The sequence below is a fragment of the Jaculus jaculus genome, chromosome 7, assembly GCF_020740685.1.
Source record: "Jaculus jaculus isolate mJacJac1 chromosome 7, mJacJac1.mat.Y.cur, whole genome shotgun sequence".
NCBI classification, from domain to species: domain Eukaryota; kingdom Metazoa; phylum Chordata; class Mammalia; order Rodentia; family Dipodidae; genus Jaculus; species Jaculus jaculus.
This window is the reverse complement of record NC_059108.1, coordinates 2,098,124-2,117,438: the sequence shown is the minus strand read 5'-3', so window position 1 is coordinate 2,117,438 and position 19,315 is coordinate 2,098,124. Positions and strand designations below refer to the sequence as shown.

Below are 19,315 nucleotides of genomic sequence, written 5' to 3'. Positions count from 1 at the left end.
CGCTGGTCCGCGGGAGGAGCCATTGGTCCGGGGCTTTTGCGTCATCCTGCGAGCCGGAAGTGGCGGGGCGAGGACGGCTGTGTTGAGTCTGGAGATTCGCTTGGGGGCCGTGGCCCGTCGGTTTCGGGGTGTCAGGCTGTAGAGGTGGGTTTCTGAGGGAGTTCAGGGTCTCCTGTAGGGCGCGGGTTGCGGAATGACCCGAGCGGCTCGGCGAGGGCAGGCTGTGGCTGACCCGATCGGGTCCGAGGATGCTGGAGGAAAGGGGCGCTCGGCCAGCGAAGGAAAGCCAAGAGAGAGCCGGGGAGGACGAGTGGACGCGTCTCGGACTGGGGGAGCGGGGTGCTCAGACCTGGAGATCGAGGAGGGATGATGCTGCAGGGACGTTCGAGGGGCTCTTGAGAGCCAAGCTCACGATCGCAAGGTCTAAAGTGGGGTCTCCAAGTCAAATGTTGATTCAAGGGGTTCCAGTGGCTATGTGTGGAACTTTCGAGAAAGGTTTCGTGTGTGTGTGTGTGTGTGGGGGGGTGGAGGTCAGAGGATATTCTCTGTGAGAGGCTTGAGAGGACAGAGGCGTGATCTGGTGAGTGCTTCGTGGGCAGAGCTTCGGAGGACAGTGCTGGCTGCTCACAGTGTCAAGCCAGGGAGACTGGGCGTTCACTGGGTGGCTTTTGAGATGCTTAGGACTCCGGGTGAAGAGAATGAGGACCACAGGAGCACTGAGCTTAGGCTCTGGCCTTTGATGGGGTGTAAGTGTGTCGCAGCCTGAGGATGGGAGGCTTAATGACCCCAGGACGTCCTCTCTTCCCCGTAGGACTGTGGCACAGGAGCTGGCGTACATGGAGGAAGAGCAGGATGCCAGTATCCCAGCACTGGAACCATTTAGGGTGGAACAGGTTGTCAGGACTGGGGATGTAGATGGAGAAGGCCGGAACAAGAGGGTGGGAGGTGGGAGTGGGGTAGGCAGTCTGACTGCTGATCTGTGCTTGGGTCTGTCCCGTCACTCCATTCATTTTTACCTTGAGAGTCCAGTCTACTGCAAACCCCATCCCAGAATGGTCATGGGCCCCTTGACTTTTGATCCTGGCGGGAGGACATCCTGAGGCCTTTTCCAGAGGGAGGAGTTTTTCCATGGTGTGGACCCCTGTGTCAAAGGGTCACATATTCAGGGGAGTCTTTCCAATGTAGGCACCACCTGTAATCTACTACATCCCCGACTTCATCTCCAAGGAAGAGGAGGAGTATTTGCTTCGACAGGTGACCTCAATGCCCTTTTAGTCTGTTTCCCCTTCATCCCTAATTCCTCTCCCACCCAAAGCTCCTATTTGGGAACTCCTAAGTGTAACTGAAAATCTGGCAGAAACATGAGTGCCATATAGTACCCTCCCCCACCCTTCCTGTTCCTCTTACTAGGCATTGGTAAAGCCTATTAGAAAGAGCCTTTCCAGGGCTGGAGAGATGGCTTAATGGTTAAGGTGCTTGCCTGCAAAGCTACAGGGCCCTGGTTTGATTCCCCAAGACCCATGTAAGCCAGATGTACAAGGTGGTCATGTGTTTACAAGGTAGTCATGCTTTTACAAGGTGGTCATGTGTCTGGAGTTCATTTGCAGGGCTAGAGGCACTGGTGTACCCATTCTCTTGCTCTATCTGCTTCTTTCTTGCTCTCTCAAATAATAATTTTTTGTTTATTTTTATTTATCTTGAGAGTGACAGACAGAGAAAAAGAGGCAAATAGATAGAGAGAGAATGGGCATGCCAGGGCCTCCAGCCACTGCAAATTAACTCCAGATCCAGATGCATGTGTCACCTTGTCCATCTGGCTTAGGTGGGTCCTGGGGAATTGAGCCTTGAACCAGGGTCCTTAGGCTTCACACGCAAGCACTTAACCACTAAGGCATCTCTCCAGCCCTCAAATAATAATTTTTTAAAAAGAGCTTTGTCAAAGCAGAAGAGATGATTCAGTGGCTAACAGCATTTGCTTGCAAAGCCTGTTGGCCTGAGTTCCATTCCCTAGTACTATGTAAAACCAGATACACAAAGTGGCATATGCATTTGGAGTTCATTTGCAGCGTCAAAAGGCCCTGATTTGCTCATACGCACATGCGTGCACACACACACACACACACACACACACTCTCTCTCTCTCTCTCTCTCCCTCTTTCTCTTTCTCTCTCCCTCTCCCTCCTTCTATCTTGTTGCTTGTAAATAAATAAATTAGAAAAATAGCCAGGCATGTGGTGGCGCACGCCTTTAATCCCAGCACTTGGGAGGCCGCGGTAGGAAGATCACTGTGAGTTCAAGGCCACCCTGAGACTACATAGTGAATTCCAGGTCAGCCTAGGCCAGAGTGAGACCTTACCTTGAAAAACAAAAACAAAAATACACACACACAAAAAAAAAAAGAAAGAAAGAAAGAAAGAAAAGAAAAGAGAAGGCCAGGCATGGTGGAGCATGCCTTTAATCCCAGCACTTTGGAGGCTGAGATAGGATTGCTGTGAGTTTGAGGCCAGCCTGAGACATCAGAGTAAGTTCTAGGTCAGCCTGTGCTAGATAGAGTAGACACTACCTTGAAAAACCAAAAAAAAAAAAAAAAAAAAAAAAGAAATTGTTCTCAAAATTCTGGAAACACTGTATACCAAGAAAATAATCCCAGTACGATGACCCTTCACCTTCAGCTGTGAAGGGAATCTGAACAGGACATTTGTGAACCCATTGGTTGCCAGGGTTGATACAGCTGACCTGGCTGGCCAGGTAGGTACCCGTCCTCCTTCACTACTTTATGTGAATCCCTACCAAGATCATGGTCTAGAAGAGGAGGACCATCCTCCAGTCAAGGGAATATAAATTGCTGTGGTCCCCTGCTGGAACTTACAAACAAGCTATTGACACATTTCCACCTGAAGTGAAAGCCCTTGTGTTAGCCTGGTTGGGAAGTCACTGAGGGTTAATCCTTAAAAGCACACTTGCCACCTCCTAGGTTTTCAATGCTCCAAAGCCAAAGTGGACCCAACTGTCTGGGAGGAAGCTTCAGAATTGGGGTAAGTATCCTTGGGAGTGTGGGTGATTCTGGGATGTGGAGCAGGGCAGGGGGCTCAGGTCCAGTGGTTTCAAGATTGGGTGGGGGTGGGGGAGGGCATCTCCCTGAGGTTACAAAGGCTCTCAGGGCCAGGAGAACTTGGGTCAGTGGTAGTCTTGAGGGGTTAGGAATGAGGGACTAGGGATGTCCTGAGTAGTTGGGAGTATCTTTTAGGGCTAAGGTTCTAAAGAAGTCAGAAAGCCCTTGAAGGTTCCAGTGGTAGTCTCTAAGAGATGAGGAAGTCAGAATGCATGCAACCACTGGACTTCCCTAATGGGAACTGCAGGTGCCAAGACTCCTTGGCTGGATGCCCTCAGAACCCTATTGCACTCTCCAGGTGGGCTCCCCCATCCCAGGGGCATGGTCCCTGAGCGACTGCCTCCATGGCTCCAACGCTGCGTGGATAAAGTGTCTGATCTCAGCCTTTTTGGGGGTCTCCCAGCTAATCATGTCCTCGTGAACCAGTACCTGCCTGGGGAGGGCATTATGGTAACCACCCACCCTCACCCTAACCCGTGTGGTAAATGACTTCCTCTAGACTGTTGTGCCACTGTGGGACAGGGCAGCCATTGTGTTTGTCCATCCCCAACTGAGAAGCTACATACTCTCCAGGACTTGCCTCCCAATTTGGGGGACCTTCCCTTGACCCAGAGGGTGGGGGGTGGGCTCCTGTCCTGGCTGCGAGCCATGATTCCCCCTCCACAGCCCCATGAGGATGGACCGCTGTACTACCCAACTGTCAGCACCATCAGCCTGGGCTCTCACACTGTGCTCGACTTCTACCAGCCACGGCGGCCGGAGGATGACCACCTTGAGGCGGTGGGTCTCAAGTACTTGGGGACATTCTGATATTTGACATTGCAAATCCTTCAGAACAACTCATTCCCACCTGCATTCAGGGTACTCCAGACACCCAGATACTTTCCCTTGTACCCTACTGGTGTACCCGCACTTTCTGTAGACACCTAGCTTATATCCATACGTTTGTTTTCAGGGTGCCATAACCACTACCCCTATTTGCTGAGTACCCCTGGTACCATGTAGACACCTCATATACTTCATGCAGGACTTTTCAGTACTTTTAGCAAATTTATTTATTTATTTATTTTTGTGTTTTTTTTTTTTTTTTTTTTTGAGGTAGGGTCTTGCTCTAGCTCAGGCTGACCTGCAATTTACTATGTAGTCTCAGGGTAGTCTCGAGCTCACAGCGAACCTCCTACCTCTGCCTCCCAAGTGCTGGGATTAAAGGCATGCACCATCATGCCTGGCTTGTTCACCTTTGAGACAAGGTCTGTGTAGCTCAAATTTGCCAGCCTCTTTCCTCAGCCTCCCAAGTGCTGGGATTATAAACTTGTACCACCATGCATTGCTCCAACATACATTAATTTTTTGAAATATTTTTTATGTATTTATTTAAGAGGAGGGAATATGAATATGGGTGTACCAGGGCCTCCGGTCAGTGCAAGTGAATTCCAGATGTATGTGCCACTTTATGTATCCAGCTTTACATGTGTACTGGGGAATTGAACCTGGGTCCTTTGGCTTTGCAGGCAAGCGCCTTAACTACTAACATCTCTCCAGCCTCATTAATAAAAGTATTTTTATTTATTTGTAAGTAGAGAGAGAGAGAAGAGAGACAGACAGAGTGAATAGGCACACCAGGACTTCTAACCACTGCAAATGAACTCCAGATGCATGTGCCATCTTGTGCATCTGGCTTTATGTGGGTACTTGGGAATTGAACCTGGATCTTTTGGCTTTGTAAGCAAGCACCTTAACCACTAAGCTATCTCTCCAGCCTCACCATTAATTCCTTTAATTGGACATTTTTTAACTTATTTTTTTTTATTTTTATTAACATTTTCCATGATTATAAAATATATCCCATGGTAATTCCCTCCCTCCCCACCCCTACACTTTCCCATTTGAAATTCCATTCTCCATTATATTACCTCCCCATTACAATCATTGTAATTACATATATACAATATCAACCTATTAAGTATCCTCCTCCCTTCCTTTCTCTTTCCTTTATGTCTCCTTTTGAACTTACTGGCCTCTGCTACCAAGTATTTTCCTTCTCACGCAGAAGCCCATTAGTTGGACATTTTTTGACATTTTTCATACATGTACATAATGTATTTGGATGATATTCACATCCAGCCCATCACTCTTTCTTTCTTTCTTTCTTTCTTTTTTTTTTTTTTTAGAGGCAGGGTCTCACTCTAGTTCAGGCTGACCTGGAATTCACTATGTAGTCTCAGGGTGGCCTTGAACTGGCAGCAATCCTCCTACCTCTGCCTCCTGAGTGCTGGGATTAAAGAAGTGTGCCACCATTCCTGGCCCATCACACTTTCTTTTTCCTCTTTCCCACTCCTGTTGATCCACTTTCTCTTCCCAACTTGCTCCCCTTGTGTTTTTCTTTCATGGGTTTCATTAGGGTTGCTTACGGGACTGTGGGTGAGGGTTTGTTTCAGGGGCATGGGTACCTTGCCAGTGGCATCACCAACTGAAGTGTTTCTCCTGTTCCATCAACTATTAACTATAAATGTTCAGGGAGGGGTGGGGCCTCATGAGCCCTTCTCCCATGGCAGGATGCCAGTGAGCCCACACAGCAGCCCACCATACTCTCTCTTTTTAATTTTTATTTACAAGAGGGCGGGGTGAATGGACACACCAGGGCCTCTAGCCATTGCAGATAAACTCCAGATGTATGTGCCACCATATGCATCTGGTTTACATGGGTACTGGGGAATCAAACCTGGGTCCTTAGGCTTCACAGGCAGCACTTAACTGATAAGCCGTCTCTCCAGCCCCACCAGACTTTCTTGATATCCTCAGACATCCCAGTACTAACGTGTCATCCAGTCCCATGTGCCCTAAGATTCTTCCAGATGGTCTGACTGCACCCCAACACCAGTGCAAGAGACTGTCGTATTCTTGACGCCTCACCACATAACTGTGTTTGGGCACGCCCCTCTCCCAGATACCTGATAGTTTCATTTCTGATCTTTTTGAAAAAATATATTTATCTTTTGTTTTTTAACATATTTTAGTTTTTTATTTATTTTGTATTTTATTTATTTGAGAGGAAGAAAGAGGCAGAGACACAGAATGGGCACGCCAGGGCCTCCAGCCATTGCAAATGGACTCTAGGTGCATGTGCCACCTTGTGCATCTGGCTTATGTGGGTTCTGGGGAATGGAACCTGGGTCCTTAGACTTTGCAGGCAAGCGTCTTAACTGCTAAGCCATCCTTCCAGACCCCTGCTGACTTTTCACCCGCTCCCAACCTCTGCATATCCACTGACCATCGTTGTCCCGCCTCGCAGCCCCGGCCGCCGCCACAGCCCATCACCTCGTTGCTGCTGGAGCCGTGCAGCCTGCTGGTGCTCCGGGGCGCCGCCTACACGCGCCACCTGCACGGCATCGCGGCCGCGCGCGTGGACGAGCTGGACCCCGCCTCGCCGCCGCCCAACGCCGCCGCCTGCTGCTCGGCGCTGCCCGGAGCCCGCCTGGTGCGCGGTACCCGCGTCTCGCTGACCATCCGCCGCGTGCCCCGCGTGCTGCGTGCCGGCCTCCTGCTCAGCAAGTGACCAGCGAGCCCCAGGTCCAGCTCCGATTACCCGGCTCCTCCACGCTTCGGTGACTTTGGAACCCTCGGACAGAGGTGGCGCTCCTGGGTTACGTATTCTCCCAGTAACTGGGAAGCACGGGGAAGACCCCATTCTAAATAAACCAAAAATCTCTCTCTGGTTTTAGACTTTTTTAAAAATAAGTTTTTCATTGGCAACCTCCGTAATTGTAGACAATAACTCATAGTAATTCCCATCCCCCCGACTTTCCCCTTTGGTTTTAGACTTTCTATTGGAGAGGAACAGATGTTTGGTGTCGCTTGGTGTCTTCCTTTCCTCCTCTGTGCATGCCACACAAATGCTCTGCCATCCAGCTACATGGCCGGCAGCCCTCCACCCACGTTTTGCACTTTTTCTTTTTTGAGACAGACTCAGTAGGCTGTCCAGGCTGACCTAGAACTCTCTGTACCCTAGGTTGCCCTTAAACTTGTTCACCTCCTGCTGCACCATTACACATACCTGTGTCACTAGGCCTGCACCTCCAGGCCTGAAGATGCTTAGCTGGTCAGTATCCTTGAACCTAGTACCCTAAAGGGATGGGATATGTAAGCCCTGGCAGTCAGATAGGGGTCCCCAAGAGGAACAGAATGTGGCCTTTTGAGGGGTTGGGTGGGACTTTCTGTCTCAAGTCCTTTGGGAAAGTGTGGGGGATGACAAATTTAGGTACAGGTCCCTCTAGGGAGGAAGGAGTTAAGTGGCTCCTGTGGTCACCTGAGCAGGGCATCAGATTACTTGGGTCCAGGTTCCTCTGGGAAGGGGTGGAGCCAGGCCAGTCCCTGGGCCTCTCAGCAGCTTCTGGCCTGGATGAGTCTTGTTCAGGCCTGAGGACCCCACTGACCGGAGAGAGGCTCTTACTTCAGTCTTCACCTGACTGTCCCAGGCTCTCAGCTATGGCCCTGGCCCCACCTATTGGCCTTGGAGTCTCCTCCGAGTCCCTCAACCACCCCCCAGGAGCCCCTAGGGAGCCAGACATTGATGGATGCACAGTTGGTCCTGTATCTGAAGAGGAGATAAACAGGTGGGTGCTGGGGCTTTGGAACTTGGTCTCAAGGGAAATATTGGCAGGGGCCACTTGATGAGAGTAGGAGGTGCTATGGCCACGATCACCTGGGGACATGGAGAAACAGCTGGGAATGGGGTTCAGGTGGGTGGAAAGCGAGACATACAGGCTGATGCAGGGCCTGGCCAACATCCCTTCCCTCTAGGCCAGAGGAGCTCCAGGTCTCCTTGGATCCTCCCGAGTGCACCGAAGGTGGACTGCAGAGTACTCAGCCCACCACCAGCCCTCAGAGACCACCAGTGGCCTCTTCCCATGAGCACCCAGCTGGGGGCAAACTTCATGAGGTGAGCTGACCAGTCCCTTTGTGCCAGCCCCATTTACTCTGTCCTTCAGAATCTGGCTTCCACCCTAGAGATGGGGTGATGTTTCTGGGAAGGCTTTAGCATCTGTGGAGGCAGACAACTCTGGAATATTTCTTTGCCAATCAGTCTATAAGTATTTCAATTATCATTTCGTTATTTTTGTGGGTTTTAAAAAACATTGTATTTATTTATTTGCAAGGAGAAAGTAAAAGACGGTATGCCAGGGCCTCTTGCCTCTGCAAATGAAGTTCATATGCATGCACCACTTTGTGCATCTGGCTTTATGTGGGTACTGGAGAATTGAACCCCAGGATGTCAAGCTTTGCAAGCAAGTGCCATTAACTGCTAAGCCATCTCCCCAGTCCCATTTTTTTAAAGACAGTCTTGCTATGTAGTAAAGCTGGCCTTGAACCATCAATTCTCCTGCCTCAGCCTCCCGAATGCTGGAATTATAGGTGTGTAATACCACACCCTAGCTTGAAGTATTTCAATAGTTTACCAAGTAGGAAATCAGTATTTCACCACTGGTCCTAAGGCAGTCACATTTCTTTAGGATGTACCCTGCTCTACTACTCCACTCCCTACCCAGAACCTCAAGCCCATACACCTAAACCTTGAATTAGATGGTTTGAACCTCCAAGTGGAAGCTCCCCCACAAAAGTGGAAGTCCCAAAGCAGTCCCAAAGATTGCTTCAGAGAAGCATCCAGAAGGCAAACAGCCTACATAGGAGGGTGGCTATGAGAGCTGGGGTAGTGTCTTGGCCTACTGGCTCTAATTCAGCCATGGTGTTCCCCAGCACCCTGTTTCTGGCCTGGAGGTACTGGAGGCTGAACAGGACAGCCTACACCTTTGCCTGTTAGGGCTGGGCCTCCAGCTGCAGGACCTGGAGCAAGGCCTCGGGATATGGACAGTGGCCCACAGCAGGATGGTTCAGCTTCAGGTGGGCAACAAGAGGCCAGTATATGGGAGGGTAGGAAAAATCCTAGGCATGGGCACAAGCTTTCTGGACTGAGAAAAGGGAGAGTGAGTAATTCCAGGTTCTGGGTGTCTAGTATACCTGGGGGTATCTAACCACATGTCTTAGGCCGTACAGACAGAGCTACGAGGGGCAGCTGAGCGTGTGGACGCACTACTTGCATTTGGTGAAGGGCTGGCACAGCGGAGTGAACCCAGGACATGGGCATCTCTGGAGCAGATCCTGAGGGCCCTTGCAGCCCACCGAGACACCATCTTCCGACGGCTTTGGCAGCTGCAGGCCCAGCTGGTCAGCTACAGCCTGGTATGGCTCCCTCTGCTAATCCCCAGCCCAGGGCCTAAGCCCCCATCTACCATGACATCTGTTCTCTGCTCCAGGTGTTTGAGAAGGCCAACATGCTGGACCAGGACTTGGAAATTGAGGGGGACTCGGACGGGCCAGGACCTGGTGGGATCTGGGGGCCCTGGACACCCAGTAACTTTCCTACTCCTGCAGAATTAGAGTGGGATCCAGCAGGGGATGTTGGGGGTCTCGGGCCCTCAGGGCAAAAGCTATCTCGGATACCAGGAGCTCCGTGTGAGCTGTGTGGCCACAAGGGCTCCCAGGGCAGCGGACAGGGCCTTGAGGTGAGAGCAGTCCCCTGACAGTTCCTCACTTGGCTGGGCACTCACAGGCACCTTTGTCTCAGAGCATTGTCTTAACCTTTCAGGGAGGTTTTGGTGGCTCTCTCTCCTGTCTGTCTCTTTTTGTTTTTGTTGATTTTTTTGGTTATTGTTGGTGTGATAGTGCTTTCTGGTTTCAAGGTAGGGTCTCACTCTAGCCCAGGTTGACCTGGAAATCACTATATAGCCTAGGCTAGCCTCAGACCCACAACAGTACTCTTACCTCAGCTTCCTGAGTGCTGGGATTACAGGCATGTGCCTTCATGTCCAGCCTTGTCTCCATGACTTCCTCCCCTCATCTGTCTTTCATCTCCATGTATGTCCTCTCTCTGTTTCCCTCCTTCCTGTCTGTCTGCTTACGTACTTTCTGCACTATTACCAGTCCTGACCCCTCTCCAGCACAACCTCACTCCCATCACGAAGCTCCCATATGAATGCCCAGCTCACCTCCTCCCTCTAGTTGTTTCTCCACATGTAACCTCTTCTCAGCGGCTGCTCTGACCCCCAACACTTAGTATTTACTGCATCTCCTGACGTCTCTTACCACAACTTGATATGATGGATTTGTTTGTTAATTTTGCCATATTTCATCACCATCAAGTCCTCAGCTCTTAGAACCATGCCTGACATGTAACAGACACTAATTAAACATTTGTTGAGTAAATGAATTAGTAATGTCTCTCCCTTCTTGGTTTCTTTGGCTGTTTCCCCAGAATCCCATCCCTATGACACCCTCCTTCCAGGCCCTACCCCCACCGTGCTGCCAGTTTTCCAAGAACCACATTACCTTTTTCTCCACAGGACATATTCACGTTGGGGCTCAGCCACCGGAAACACTTAGGTCACAGACGACACTCCCTGCTCAGGACGTCTCAGGTGAGCTGGCAGCACCAGCTGTTACTCACTTCTCACTGGTCTACTCACCCCAGGGGAAGGAGATGGCCTTGGACCTACTAGTAGCAGGCAAAGTGCCAGGGCAGATTTTAACTCCGTGGCCTGGGTCAAAGGCAGTATGCTGTCAGGGTGATCTCATTGGCCAGGTCTAGGTCACATGTCCTATCATGGAACTGAGTCACACTGACCTAACCTAGGCCAGTGTTATCAGGAAAAGGGGGGTGGGGTGGGATGCATGGAGGACAGGCAGACATCCACCACATCTAAGAGATCTACCAAGTCCATGTGGGATCCTGGGGTGCCAGGAAAGGAGAAATAAGACCAGCCGGCCTACAGTAGTGAGGGAAAGCCTGCTCCAAGTGTCACTTCCATTCATTCTGCTGCTGGCTGCCTTCTACTTTCAGAACAAGAGGCAGGCATCTCCCAGTCACCCTGATGTCATGGTGGATGTGGATCCTGGGTAAGAGGCTTGGGAAATGGGGCTGGTTTGTGGGAGACCAGGCTTACCTATATATTTTAACACTTCACATCCCTTCTTAGGGTTTCTACTCCTGCCTCCAAGTGGCTCCTGACCTTCCTCCTCCTCTTCCTTCTGGTGGGTGCTATGCTGCTGTGGTCCATGTCAAGTGGCCCCTGCTGCTCTCATGCCCGACTGTCCAGGACACCCTATCTGGTGCTCAGCTATGTCAACGGTCCTCCCCCAGTCTGAACACACAGCCCAAACGTGTGTAATATACATGGTCGCTGTCCATGGTGGTTGAATGTAAAATGTCTCCCATAGCTTCAAGTGTTTGTGATTAAGCTTCCTACTCAGTCCCCAGCTGGTGGAGCCTTTTGGGAGGTGGTGCCCCGCTGAAGGAAGTGTGTGGCTAGGGGGTTGATCTTAGAGTCGATTATCCAGCCCTACTGGGTGTTGAGAGCTGACCTCACTCAGATGACTCCCTCCCTATGTGGAATAGTGATGCCCCAGGTGCTTTTTTCTGCCCTGGTGAAGCTTTCCCTCAAAAGTAAAGCCCAAGGGCTGGAGAGGTGGCATAGCAGTTGTGGTGCTTGCCTGTAAAGCCAAAGGACCCAGGTTCAATTCCTCAAGACCTACATAAGCCAGATGCAAAGGAGGCACATGTGTCTGGAGTTCATTTGCAGTGGCTGTGGGCCTTGGCACACCCATTCTCTATCTGCCACTTTCTCTGTTTTCTCTCACAAATAAAATTAAAAGAAAAAAAGAAAAAGAATTCCAGGTCAGCCTGAGCTAGAGAAAGACCTTACCTAGAAAAACCAAAAATAAATAAATAGAAAAAAAAAAAAAAAGCAGGGGGTGGTGGCACATGTCTTTAATCCCAGAATTCAGGAAGCAGAGGTAGGATTGCCATGAGTTCAAGGCCACCCTGAGACTACATAGTGAATTCCAGATCAGCTTGGATTTGAGTGAGAACTTAAACAAAAAAAGAACTAGCTGGGTGTGGTGGTGTATGCCTTTAATTCCAGCACTGGGAAGGCAGAGGTAGGAGGTTTGCCGTGAGTTTGAGGCCACCCAGAGAATAGAGTTAATTCCAGGTCAGTCTGAGCTAGAGAGAGACCCTACCTTGAAAAAACAAAAACAAAACTAAGGGGGGGAGGGTTACATGAAAATAATCTTAAAACAAAAAAAGTATAAGCCTGAAATAAATCTTTTCCTCCCATAAACTACTTTTGGTCAGGTGTTTTGTCCAAAAGATGTGTGAGAATATCTAATGCTGCAGTACCTGTACCTGGGATACAGCCCTGGTGTTCACCTTCGAGATCGAACTGTTTTGAGTGCAGTACACAGACCTGAATGAGTCCATCTTGGGTTGGGGTTCCCAAGACCCTGAATCAAAGATTCAAGCCCAAATTGTTAATTTGGGAAGTGATCCTGGGAGGAGTGGCAGATTAAGAACGTAATCCAGGAAGGGAAGGCCAACACTGGGTGACATTAATGAGCTGGTAGCTGCTCCAGGCACACAACGGCTAGGTACCTTGGGAAAACATGTGGAACATAAAGTTGTTCCCCTCAAGAGCAAGTTGTGGCATTTATTTATATTTATTTTCTGCATGTGCATGGATGTGTATATGCATGTTTGTATGTGTGTGGCCAGAGGTCTACACTAAAGGTCTCTTAATAAACCTAGAGCTCACTAATTTGGCTAATCTAGCTAGCCAGCTTGCTGGGGATCCTATCTCCACCTACAAACTCTGGGACCACAGGCACACTTCACACCTGGCATTTATGTGGGTTCTGGGGATCCAAACTCACATCACACTCATACGACAAGTGCTCTACCAACGACAAGTGCTCTACCAACGGAGCCTTTTTCCAACTCAAGTTGTAGCAATTATATGTCAGCTTCCACACCTCATCAGTGAGGGCTCTTCTGGAAGGGTGTTCTCCCCAGCCCATCCTTAGGCAAAGCACAAGAATTTGCTGCAGGAAACTAGAAGCAGGTTCAAGACAGGAACAGATGCTGTGGGTCGTCTGCCAAAATACCTGCTACTGGACCTGACTTGCATTCCCACAGAAGCTGTTCCCATGTTCTACATGGAAGGTCCCAGGACCGAGGACTCGGGTCCACGCAGCCAAGAGTAAAAATTCTCCCCTGGCTTGAGTCTATAATCCCATTATTCCACAAGCTAAGGCAGGAGGATTCCAACCTTGAGGCCAGCCTGGGTCACACAGGAAGACCCTGTCTCAGCCCCCCCAACCCTCCCAAAAAAACCCAAAAAGCAAAAGCCCCTAACTACAGAAAATCTTTATGACCACTAACAAGGAAGTAAGCACACCCCAAAATTTATTCCTTTGTTGAACAATCTTGAGGGAAGGCACACAGGAGTGTGGATCTCCCCTTACAGCCATCCAGTAAGGATTCTTGAGGAGTCTTTGAGGACCACCTGGGATGAGATCAGTAATCCCTCCTCAGTCCTGGTTTATAACACTGAATGTGGGAAGCTTTCCAAAGGGAGATCCCGAGCTTCTTGCAGTTCATCAAGGCGTCTTACTAAATTTCTTAGCAAAAAAAAAAAAGTCTGCATTCTTTTCTCTGCTTTAAACACCTCAAAGGGCAGCTCCTCAAGGGCCTGTGCGTGCGCGCGTTCTCCGAAGAGGCATCCCCCGTCCCTCCCTGCTCGTCCGTAGGGAGGGGGAGGGCATCAGTGCTCCCCTTGATTTGAGGGGTGCGTGACCCCTCATTCGTCATGCATCAGGACAGGTTCAGCCTCTCGGCCCACAACGGGGCTCTCCATGGCCCTAATGCGGCGAGCTAGTCTCACCTGCCACCAGATGAGCTCCGGTCCTCCCCACACTGTCAGGCGGGGAGCCTGCGCGCCACCGCGCGACCTCGGTCACCGTCCATCGGGTAGGCTCTCCGGCACCTCTGGGCTTTCACGAGGCCTCCGCGGAGCGTCCCCGCCGTCCAGTGGGGCATCCCGGGCGGCCGTATCGCCGGGCCCCTCCGGCGGGCCCCGAGGGCGCACGAAGGTCCCCATGGCCGTGGCGTGGCCGGAACGCAGCAGCTGCAGTTGCCGGCGTCCCCGGCGGTACAGATACTCGATGCGCAGCACGTCGGTGCGCGGGAGGCTGGCGTGCTGCCGGAACTCCGCCCGCACCCGCGCCTCGGCACCCGGCTTCCCGCGCCCGGCGCGCAGCAGCTCGCGGTACAGGCTCAGCACCTGTCTCTGCAGCCGGCTGGGACGGCTCATGGCGGCCCGGCCGCAGCGAACACGCGGAGCGCAACCGAGCCTGCGCGCCAGGCAACCGCCACTTCCGGCTCGCGCCGCGCCAGAGGCCCCGCCTCCCGCCTCCCGCCTTCCGCTGCCGCCGCATGCGATTGGTTGTTGCTGTAGGACGTCAAGACGACCTTGGGCGGGACCGCCGGCGCCCTGGACCACCCCGGAGGGTGTCGGTGTATTTGAACAAACCGCCAGTCTGAGGACCGCGGGGGCGGGGCTGCTACCCCCTGAGCTAACGCCCGAGCCCTGGCTCCTGGGAGGAGAGGGAGCTAGGGGCTCGGATCTGTGAGAGGATGGCAGGGCATTGGGAGAAGACTGGCGCAAGCATGTTTTTGTTTGCTTTGGTGATGGTTTGGCAACACTCTCCCCCCCCATAGGGCCTCACTGTAGCACAGGCTGACCCGGAATTCAGTCTGTAGTTCCAGGCTGGCTCACAGCGATCCTCCTACCTCTGCCTCCCGAATGCTATTAAAGGCGTGCGCCACCACGTCTGGCTATTTTTTTTTAAATATATATTTTTATTGACAACTTCCATAATTATATATAATAAACCGTGATAATTCCCTCTCCCTATTCTCTTTCCCCTTAGCAGCTCTATTCTCCATCATATCCCCTCCCCCTCTCAATCAGTCTCTTTTATTATTTTGATATCATCATCTTTTCCTCCTATTATGATGGTCTTGTGTAGGTAGTGTCAGGCATTATAAGGTCATGGATATCCAGGCCATTTTGAGTGTGGAAGAGTGCCTTGTAAGGAGTTATTTTGTCTTTCTTAAGTCGACCAGGCCTTCTGTGTTGCCCAGACTGACCTCAAACTCCCGGGTTCAAGGGATCCATCTGCCTCAGCCTTCAGAGTGCTGAGGACTCAACTGTATCGATGGAGCTGCCTGCCCAGCTTGCAGGAGGCCCCACTGGACAGTCCCCTCGGCAACTGCTTGTTGCTCTATTACCTTGGGGAGGGGTTGCCAGTCTTATTTCATGCGTGTTGTAAGCTTCCCCACTCTTAGGAGCCTCCTTCCAGCAGTGAATGTTTCAAGGCAGAGGAAATAGCCACATACCTGAAAGGCTGGGGTTAATATATATGGGGAAGTGCCCAAAAGAGCCACTGCAGAATTGAGGAACCTTGACCAATAGGCATGTTTCCTGGGTATCTGATGAGAAGGCCACAGTTAGTCCGGGGCAGTGGGCAAGGGGCAGTGACTAGGCTTATGGATCAGGACCTGGTGTGCAGTGGCAGGTCAAGTGGGCCAATGTTATCACCGAAGGCCCCACAGAGCCCTGCTAGTTGGTTTAATTGCAATTAAAGTAGATGTTAGGGTTAAAACAGTGAGATCAACACTGGAAAAGAAAATTAAGGGCTGGAGGGATGGCTTAGCTGTTAGAGTGTTTGCCTGCAAAGCCAAAGAACCCAAGTTCGATTGCCCAGGACCCACGTTAGCCAGATGCTCAAAGGGGCACATACATCTGGAGTTTGTCTGCAGTGGCTAGAGGCCCTGGTGTGCCCATTCTCTGTCTCCCCCTCTTTCTCTGTCAAATAAATAAAGGGCTGGAGAGATGGCTTTGTGGTTAAGCCACTTGCCTGTGAAGCGTAAGGACTCTGGTTCAAGGCTCAATTCCCAGGTACCCACGTAAACTAGATGCACAAGGTGGCACATGCATCTGGAGTTCGTTTGCAGTGGCTGGAGACCCTGGTGTGCCCATTCTCTTTCTCTCTTTTTGCCTCTTTCTCTCTCTGTCTGTTGCTCTCAAATAAGCAAATAAAAATAAAACAGAAATTAAAAAAATAAAGAAAATTAAGAGGGTTTGTAGCTGGGTATGAGATAGCAAAGCTGCCCAGATAGAAGGAAGGACAGGGCTTGGGGAACAACAACAAATCCAGCTCAGCAGGCTCCAGTGGCTCCCTGGAACCACCTCCCCCCATATATACAAGGCCTTGCTGCCCTATCACATGTTCCTGCATCTAATTACAGTAGACTAAAGTGGGAACAAGAACAGCTTCTAAGAAAGCCTCCACCTACTCCAGAAAGGAGGCCACTCCAGACGTTCCCTAGACAGGGAGCTAGATAGGAGGTAACCAAGGAAAACCACAGCTACAATGAGAAGTTCCTTTGTCCTTGAATATGCAAGCTTACCGTTACACAGCAAAGAGGAGCAGAGTGAGAATCCAGAGAGAAACCCCGCCTCAAGTGGACAGGTGAGTTCCAGCCCAAAAGTTGTCCTCTGACCACTGCGCAGGTGCTGTGGTATGTGTGCTCCTGCACTCACACACGCATGTGCATGCACGTGCACCCCCCCACACACACAAAAGAAAATAAAGAAGAGACTTGTCTGTTACTACCAAGGATTTCCCCTGATTTGTACCAGTCTGGTGATGCATACCTGTGATCTCAGCTACTTGGGAGCCTGAGACAAGAGGATTCCAAGTTTTAGGCTACTCTGGGCCACATAACTAGTTCAAGGCCAGCCCAGGCAAATTAGTGAGACCCTGTTTCAAAATAAAAATTTTCCTGTGATATACCATACATCTTTCATATTTTTCTGTTCTATTATCTTCTACCAAACATACCAGTCCATTACTTTGTGTGTGTGTGTTTTTCTTTTTTTTTTTTTAAGTACAATTTCTGTAATTAGAGAAGACCACTGTTTTTAAGAATAAGAATCCAATCACTGCTTGTGGAAACAAATTCAAATACATCAAGGTTTCCTGTTGAGTGTGGTAGGTCTGGACCAAAAATGTCCATTTGTAGTTATATTTTCCTCATCTTCTTCTTGTAGCGCGGGTTGAAGACAGGGGAGGACCCCATGAGACTCTCAGTGGAGTGGGAGCCATAGCTGCTGTCTGAGTTATCAGGGCTCTGAGGGATACCAGCTTCACTCATGCCCTACATGGGTTCCTCAAAGACATCACTGCCCAACAAGCCATGCCCAGACACATTGCCTTCTTCGCTCTCTTGAGGCTCCATTTTTACATGGGCCAGGTTCCAAACAGGAGAAGCATTTACCTCTGCACTTGAAGGCTGTGGTGACGCTTCCACCTCAAGGTTGGATGGAAAGTGCTCACTCTGAGACCCAAGGGCAGGGACTGATCTCCAAAAGCAAGGTCAGCTTACAGTTCCTCACTGATAGGAAATGTGATGTCACTCACAGGTTCCTCTTTGATCTTCACAGGTTTAGTGTCCTCTGTGGATTTCTCAGGGTTGACAATTCTTTCATATTCTTCAGAGAGCTGCTTACTAATCTGCAGCATATACGTATGATAGTCCTTGATGCGGTGCTGCCAGAACTTCTGGAGAGAGAGCACACTGCCAATTCCCACTTCATGGAATACCTGCTCCATAACATCAGGGAATGGAGTCTGCCCCAGCAGAGCCTCCTGGTCCACAGCAAAGCGCAGCAACTTGGTGAACTTAAGGCAGTACTCGTGTGCCACATCAGTGAGGGTCTCTAGGACACTCTCATTAGCACACTCAAAGCCCGCGTGGGCTAGGATTGTAGCCACCGCCTGGTACAGCAGCTGTCGGCAGGGGTGCCAGCCCAGTTCTGTCACAGGTTCTCCTTACCTGCGATAAAAGTCACTCTCGGGGTCACTGTGCCGGACCTGGAATGGTGCGTTGGGATTCTTACAGTCTAAAGGTAGAAGGTCATCAGGGAGAGGAGGTGATCCAGGGCAAGAGGGAAGAGGATCACTCTCTTCAGTCTTTACACCTTCTGTCTGCTGTTGACTCTGGGCTTGGGCTGTGGCAATGAGGTTGCGAAGACGTCGGTTGTGCTGGATCAACTGAATGGTATGGATGGTAAGGCTGCGTGGCTCCGAGGGGATGTCTAGCATAGTGGGGGGCTTGGGCTTACTGGCTGAAGGCTGATGCAGAGGTGGGCCGTGGACTTCCACCAGACGGAACTCCCGTGGAAGCAGATCAAAAGAACTTCTGTTGGTCTGGCTTGATGACATCGGTATCTCTCCCCAGTATCTCAACATTTTGGAATTAGAAGGGATGTACTTTCAGATAAATCTCTGTTTAGAGTGTTTAAATCTCTGGCAATTGTAGATTGTAGGTTTCTATAGTAAAAACTATGAAATTGAGGCAGTTATTTACATAAAAGTAAACTAAGACCACTTTGAAAAATGAGTGTTAGCAAACCGTAGGGCCAAAGACATTTTCCCATTCAACAAAATTCACAATCTGGTTTCAACCCTCTTCTCCAAATTAATTGCCTATGTGTCTCTTCAAGTTCATTCAACATCAACTGAATGTCAGGCATTATGTGAGGAGACAAAGACCAATAGTGCAAGCTCTGCCCGCGTTCCAGGCGCAGCTGGAGCCCACATCTGGCGCTGGGAGGCCCAAGGCGAGGACAGGCTCCAGCCTGGAAGGCTGCTTATTGATTGTCGTGTGTGTGGTTTTCAAGGCAGTCTCACTATATCCCAGGCTGACCTGGAACTCACTCTGTAGTCCCAGGCTAGCCTCAATTGCACAGTGATCCTCCTACCTCTGCCTCCCAATTGCTAGAATTAAAGGTGTGCACTACCACACCCAGCAGTCCATTACTTTTTTTTTTTTTTTTGGTGAACTAATGCATTTATTGGGGTGACTTACAGAGCAGGTGAGGGTTGCTTATAAGAGCAATAGATGACTCAAAGGCAGCTGCGTCATTGAAAAGCTCACCTAGCAAAGCTGACAAGTCATGGAGGCTGAATCTCAGGAGCTCAGTAGCAGTCCATTACTTTTAAATTTAACCTTGATGAAACTCTGTTGGCCTGGGCAGAAGAATGTAGCCAGCCTTTATGCCAGTAGCATGGTTTCAACAAGGTTTTCTGCTGTCTCTCCTTCCTCTTTGAAAATTCATAAGCCAAGCCTCCAAACCCAATTCTCTCTACATTTAGCATTTTCAAACTCTCACCAGGATAGGCCATAAAACTTGGCTTACCACTCCATAAGGTTTCTGTAGTCGCAAGTACCAAATCCTTCCACAT

General features: G+C 50.3%; 3 protein-coding genes and 1 pseudogene across 6 annotated transcripts; 2 read left to right on the top strand and 2 right to left on the bottom strand.

Moving 5' to 3' along the window:
- The first annotated feature begins 44 nt into the window (after positions 1 to 44).
- Alkbh6 (alkB homolog 6) lies at positions 45 to 7,633 on the top strand. Of its 3 annotated transcripts, XR_006638188.1 has the most exons (9): positions 45 to 144; positions 812 to 893; positions 1,186 to 1,254; positions 2,975 to 3,035; positions 3,411 to 3,562; positions 3,779 to 3,892; positions 6,405 to 6,682; positions 7,122 to 7,211; positions 7,588 to 7,633. XR_006638188.1 is itself a non-coding variant. In XM_045155453.1 (7 exons), the coding sequence occupies exons 2-7, from the start codon at positions 837 to 839 to the stop codon at positions 6,666 to 6,668; spliced, it is 717 nt and encodes a 238-aa protein (XP_045011388.1). In that variant the 5' UTR covers positions 45 to 144; positions 812 to 836; the 3' UTR covers positions 6,669 to 6,833. The 3 variants fall into 3 exon arrangements, 2 of the variants coding, with proteins under 2 accessions (XP_045011388.1, XP_045011389.1); XM_045155453.1 differs by lacking the exons at positions 7,122 to 7,211; positions 7,588 to 7,633 and having other exon boundaries at positions 6,405 to 6,833; XM_045155454.1 differs by lacking the exons at positions 3,779 to 3,892; positions 7,122 to 7,211; positions 7,588 to 7,633 and having other exon boundaries at positions 6,405 to 6,833.
- On the top strand, positions 6,700 to 11,715 carry Syne4 (spectrin repeat containing nuclear envelope family member 4). 2 transcript variants are annotated; one of them, XM_004659940.2, is made up of 10 exons: positions 6,700 to 6,742; positions 7,122 to 7,211; positions 7,588 to 7,725; positions 7,913 to 8,051; positions 8,867 to 9,010; positions 9,155 to 9,349; positions 9,424 to 9,672; positions 10,510 to 10,584; positions 11,007 to 11,062; positions 11,143 to 11,715. In XM_004659940.2, the coding sequence occupies exons 2-10, from the start codon at positions 7,201 to 7,203 to the stop codon at positions 11,309 to 11,311; spliced, it is 1,176 nt and encodes a 391-aa protein (XP_004659997.2). In that variant the 5' UTR covers positions 6,700 to 6,742; positions 7,122 to 7,200; the 3' UTR covers positions 11,312 to 11,715. The 2 variants fall into 2 exon arrangements, with proteins under 2 accessions (XP_004659997.2, XP_012804567.2); XM_012949113.2 differs by lacking the exon at positions 9,424 to 9,672.
- Positions 11,716 to 13,389: 1,674 nt separating this feature from the next.
- Sdhaf1 (succinate dehydrogenase complex assembly factor 1) lies at positions 13,390 to 14,317 on the bottom strand. Its single transcript, XM_004659811.2, has one exon. It carries the CDS (start codon positions 14,311 to 14,313, stop codon positions 13,957 to 13,959), a length of 357 nt encoding a protein of 118 aa, XP_004659868.1. The 5' UTR covers positions 14,314 to 14,317; the 3' UTR covers positions 13,390 to 13,956.
- A 2,773-nt stretch (positions 14,318 to 17,090) lies between these two features.
- On the bottom strand, positions 17,091 to 18,321 carry LOC101615740 (annotated as a pseudogene).
- Positions 18,322 to 19,315: the final 994 nt, after the last annotated feature.

Coding starts and splice junctions, on each gene's coding strand:
- Sdhaf1 (XM_004659811.2), bottom strand. CDS start 14,313: ATGAGCCGTCCCAGCCGGCTGCAGAGACAGGTGCTGAGCCTGTACCGC.
- Alkbh6 (XM_045155453.1), top strand. CDS start 837: ATGGAGGAAGAGCAGGATGCCAGTATCCCAGCACTGGAACCATTTAGG. Junction 894..1,185: donor AACCATTTAGGGTGGAACAG/GTTGTCAGGACT, acceptor TTTCCAATGTAG/GCACCACCTGTAATCTACTA. Junction 3,036..3,410: donor GAGGAAGCTTCAGAATTGGG/GTAAGTATCCTT, acceptor TGCACTCTCCAG/GTGGGCTCCCCCATCCCAGG.
- Syne4 (XM_004659940.2), top strand. Junction 8,052..8,866: donor CTGGGGGCAAACTTCATGAG/GTGAGCTGACCA, acceptor GGTGTTCCCCAG/CACCCTGTTTCTGGCCTGGA. Junction 10,585..11,006: donor CCCTGCTCAGGACGTCTCAG/GTGAGCTGGCAG, acceptor TTCTACTTTCAG/AACAAGAGGCAGGCATCTCC.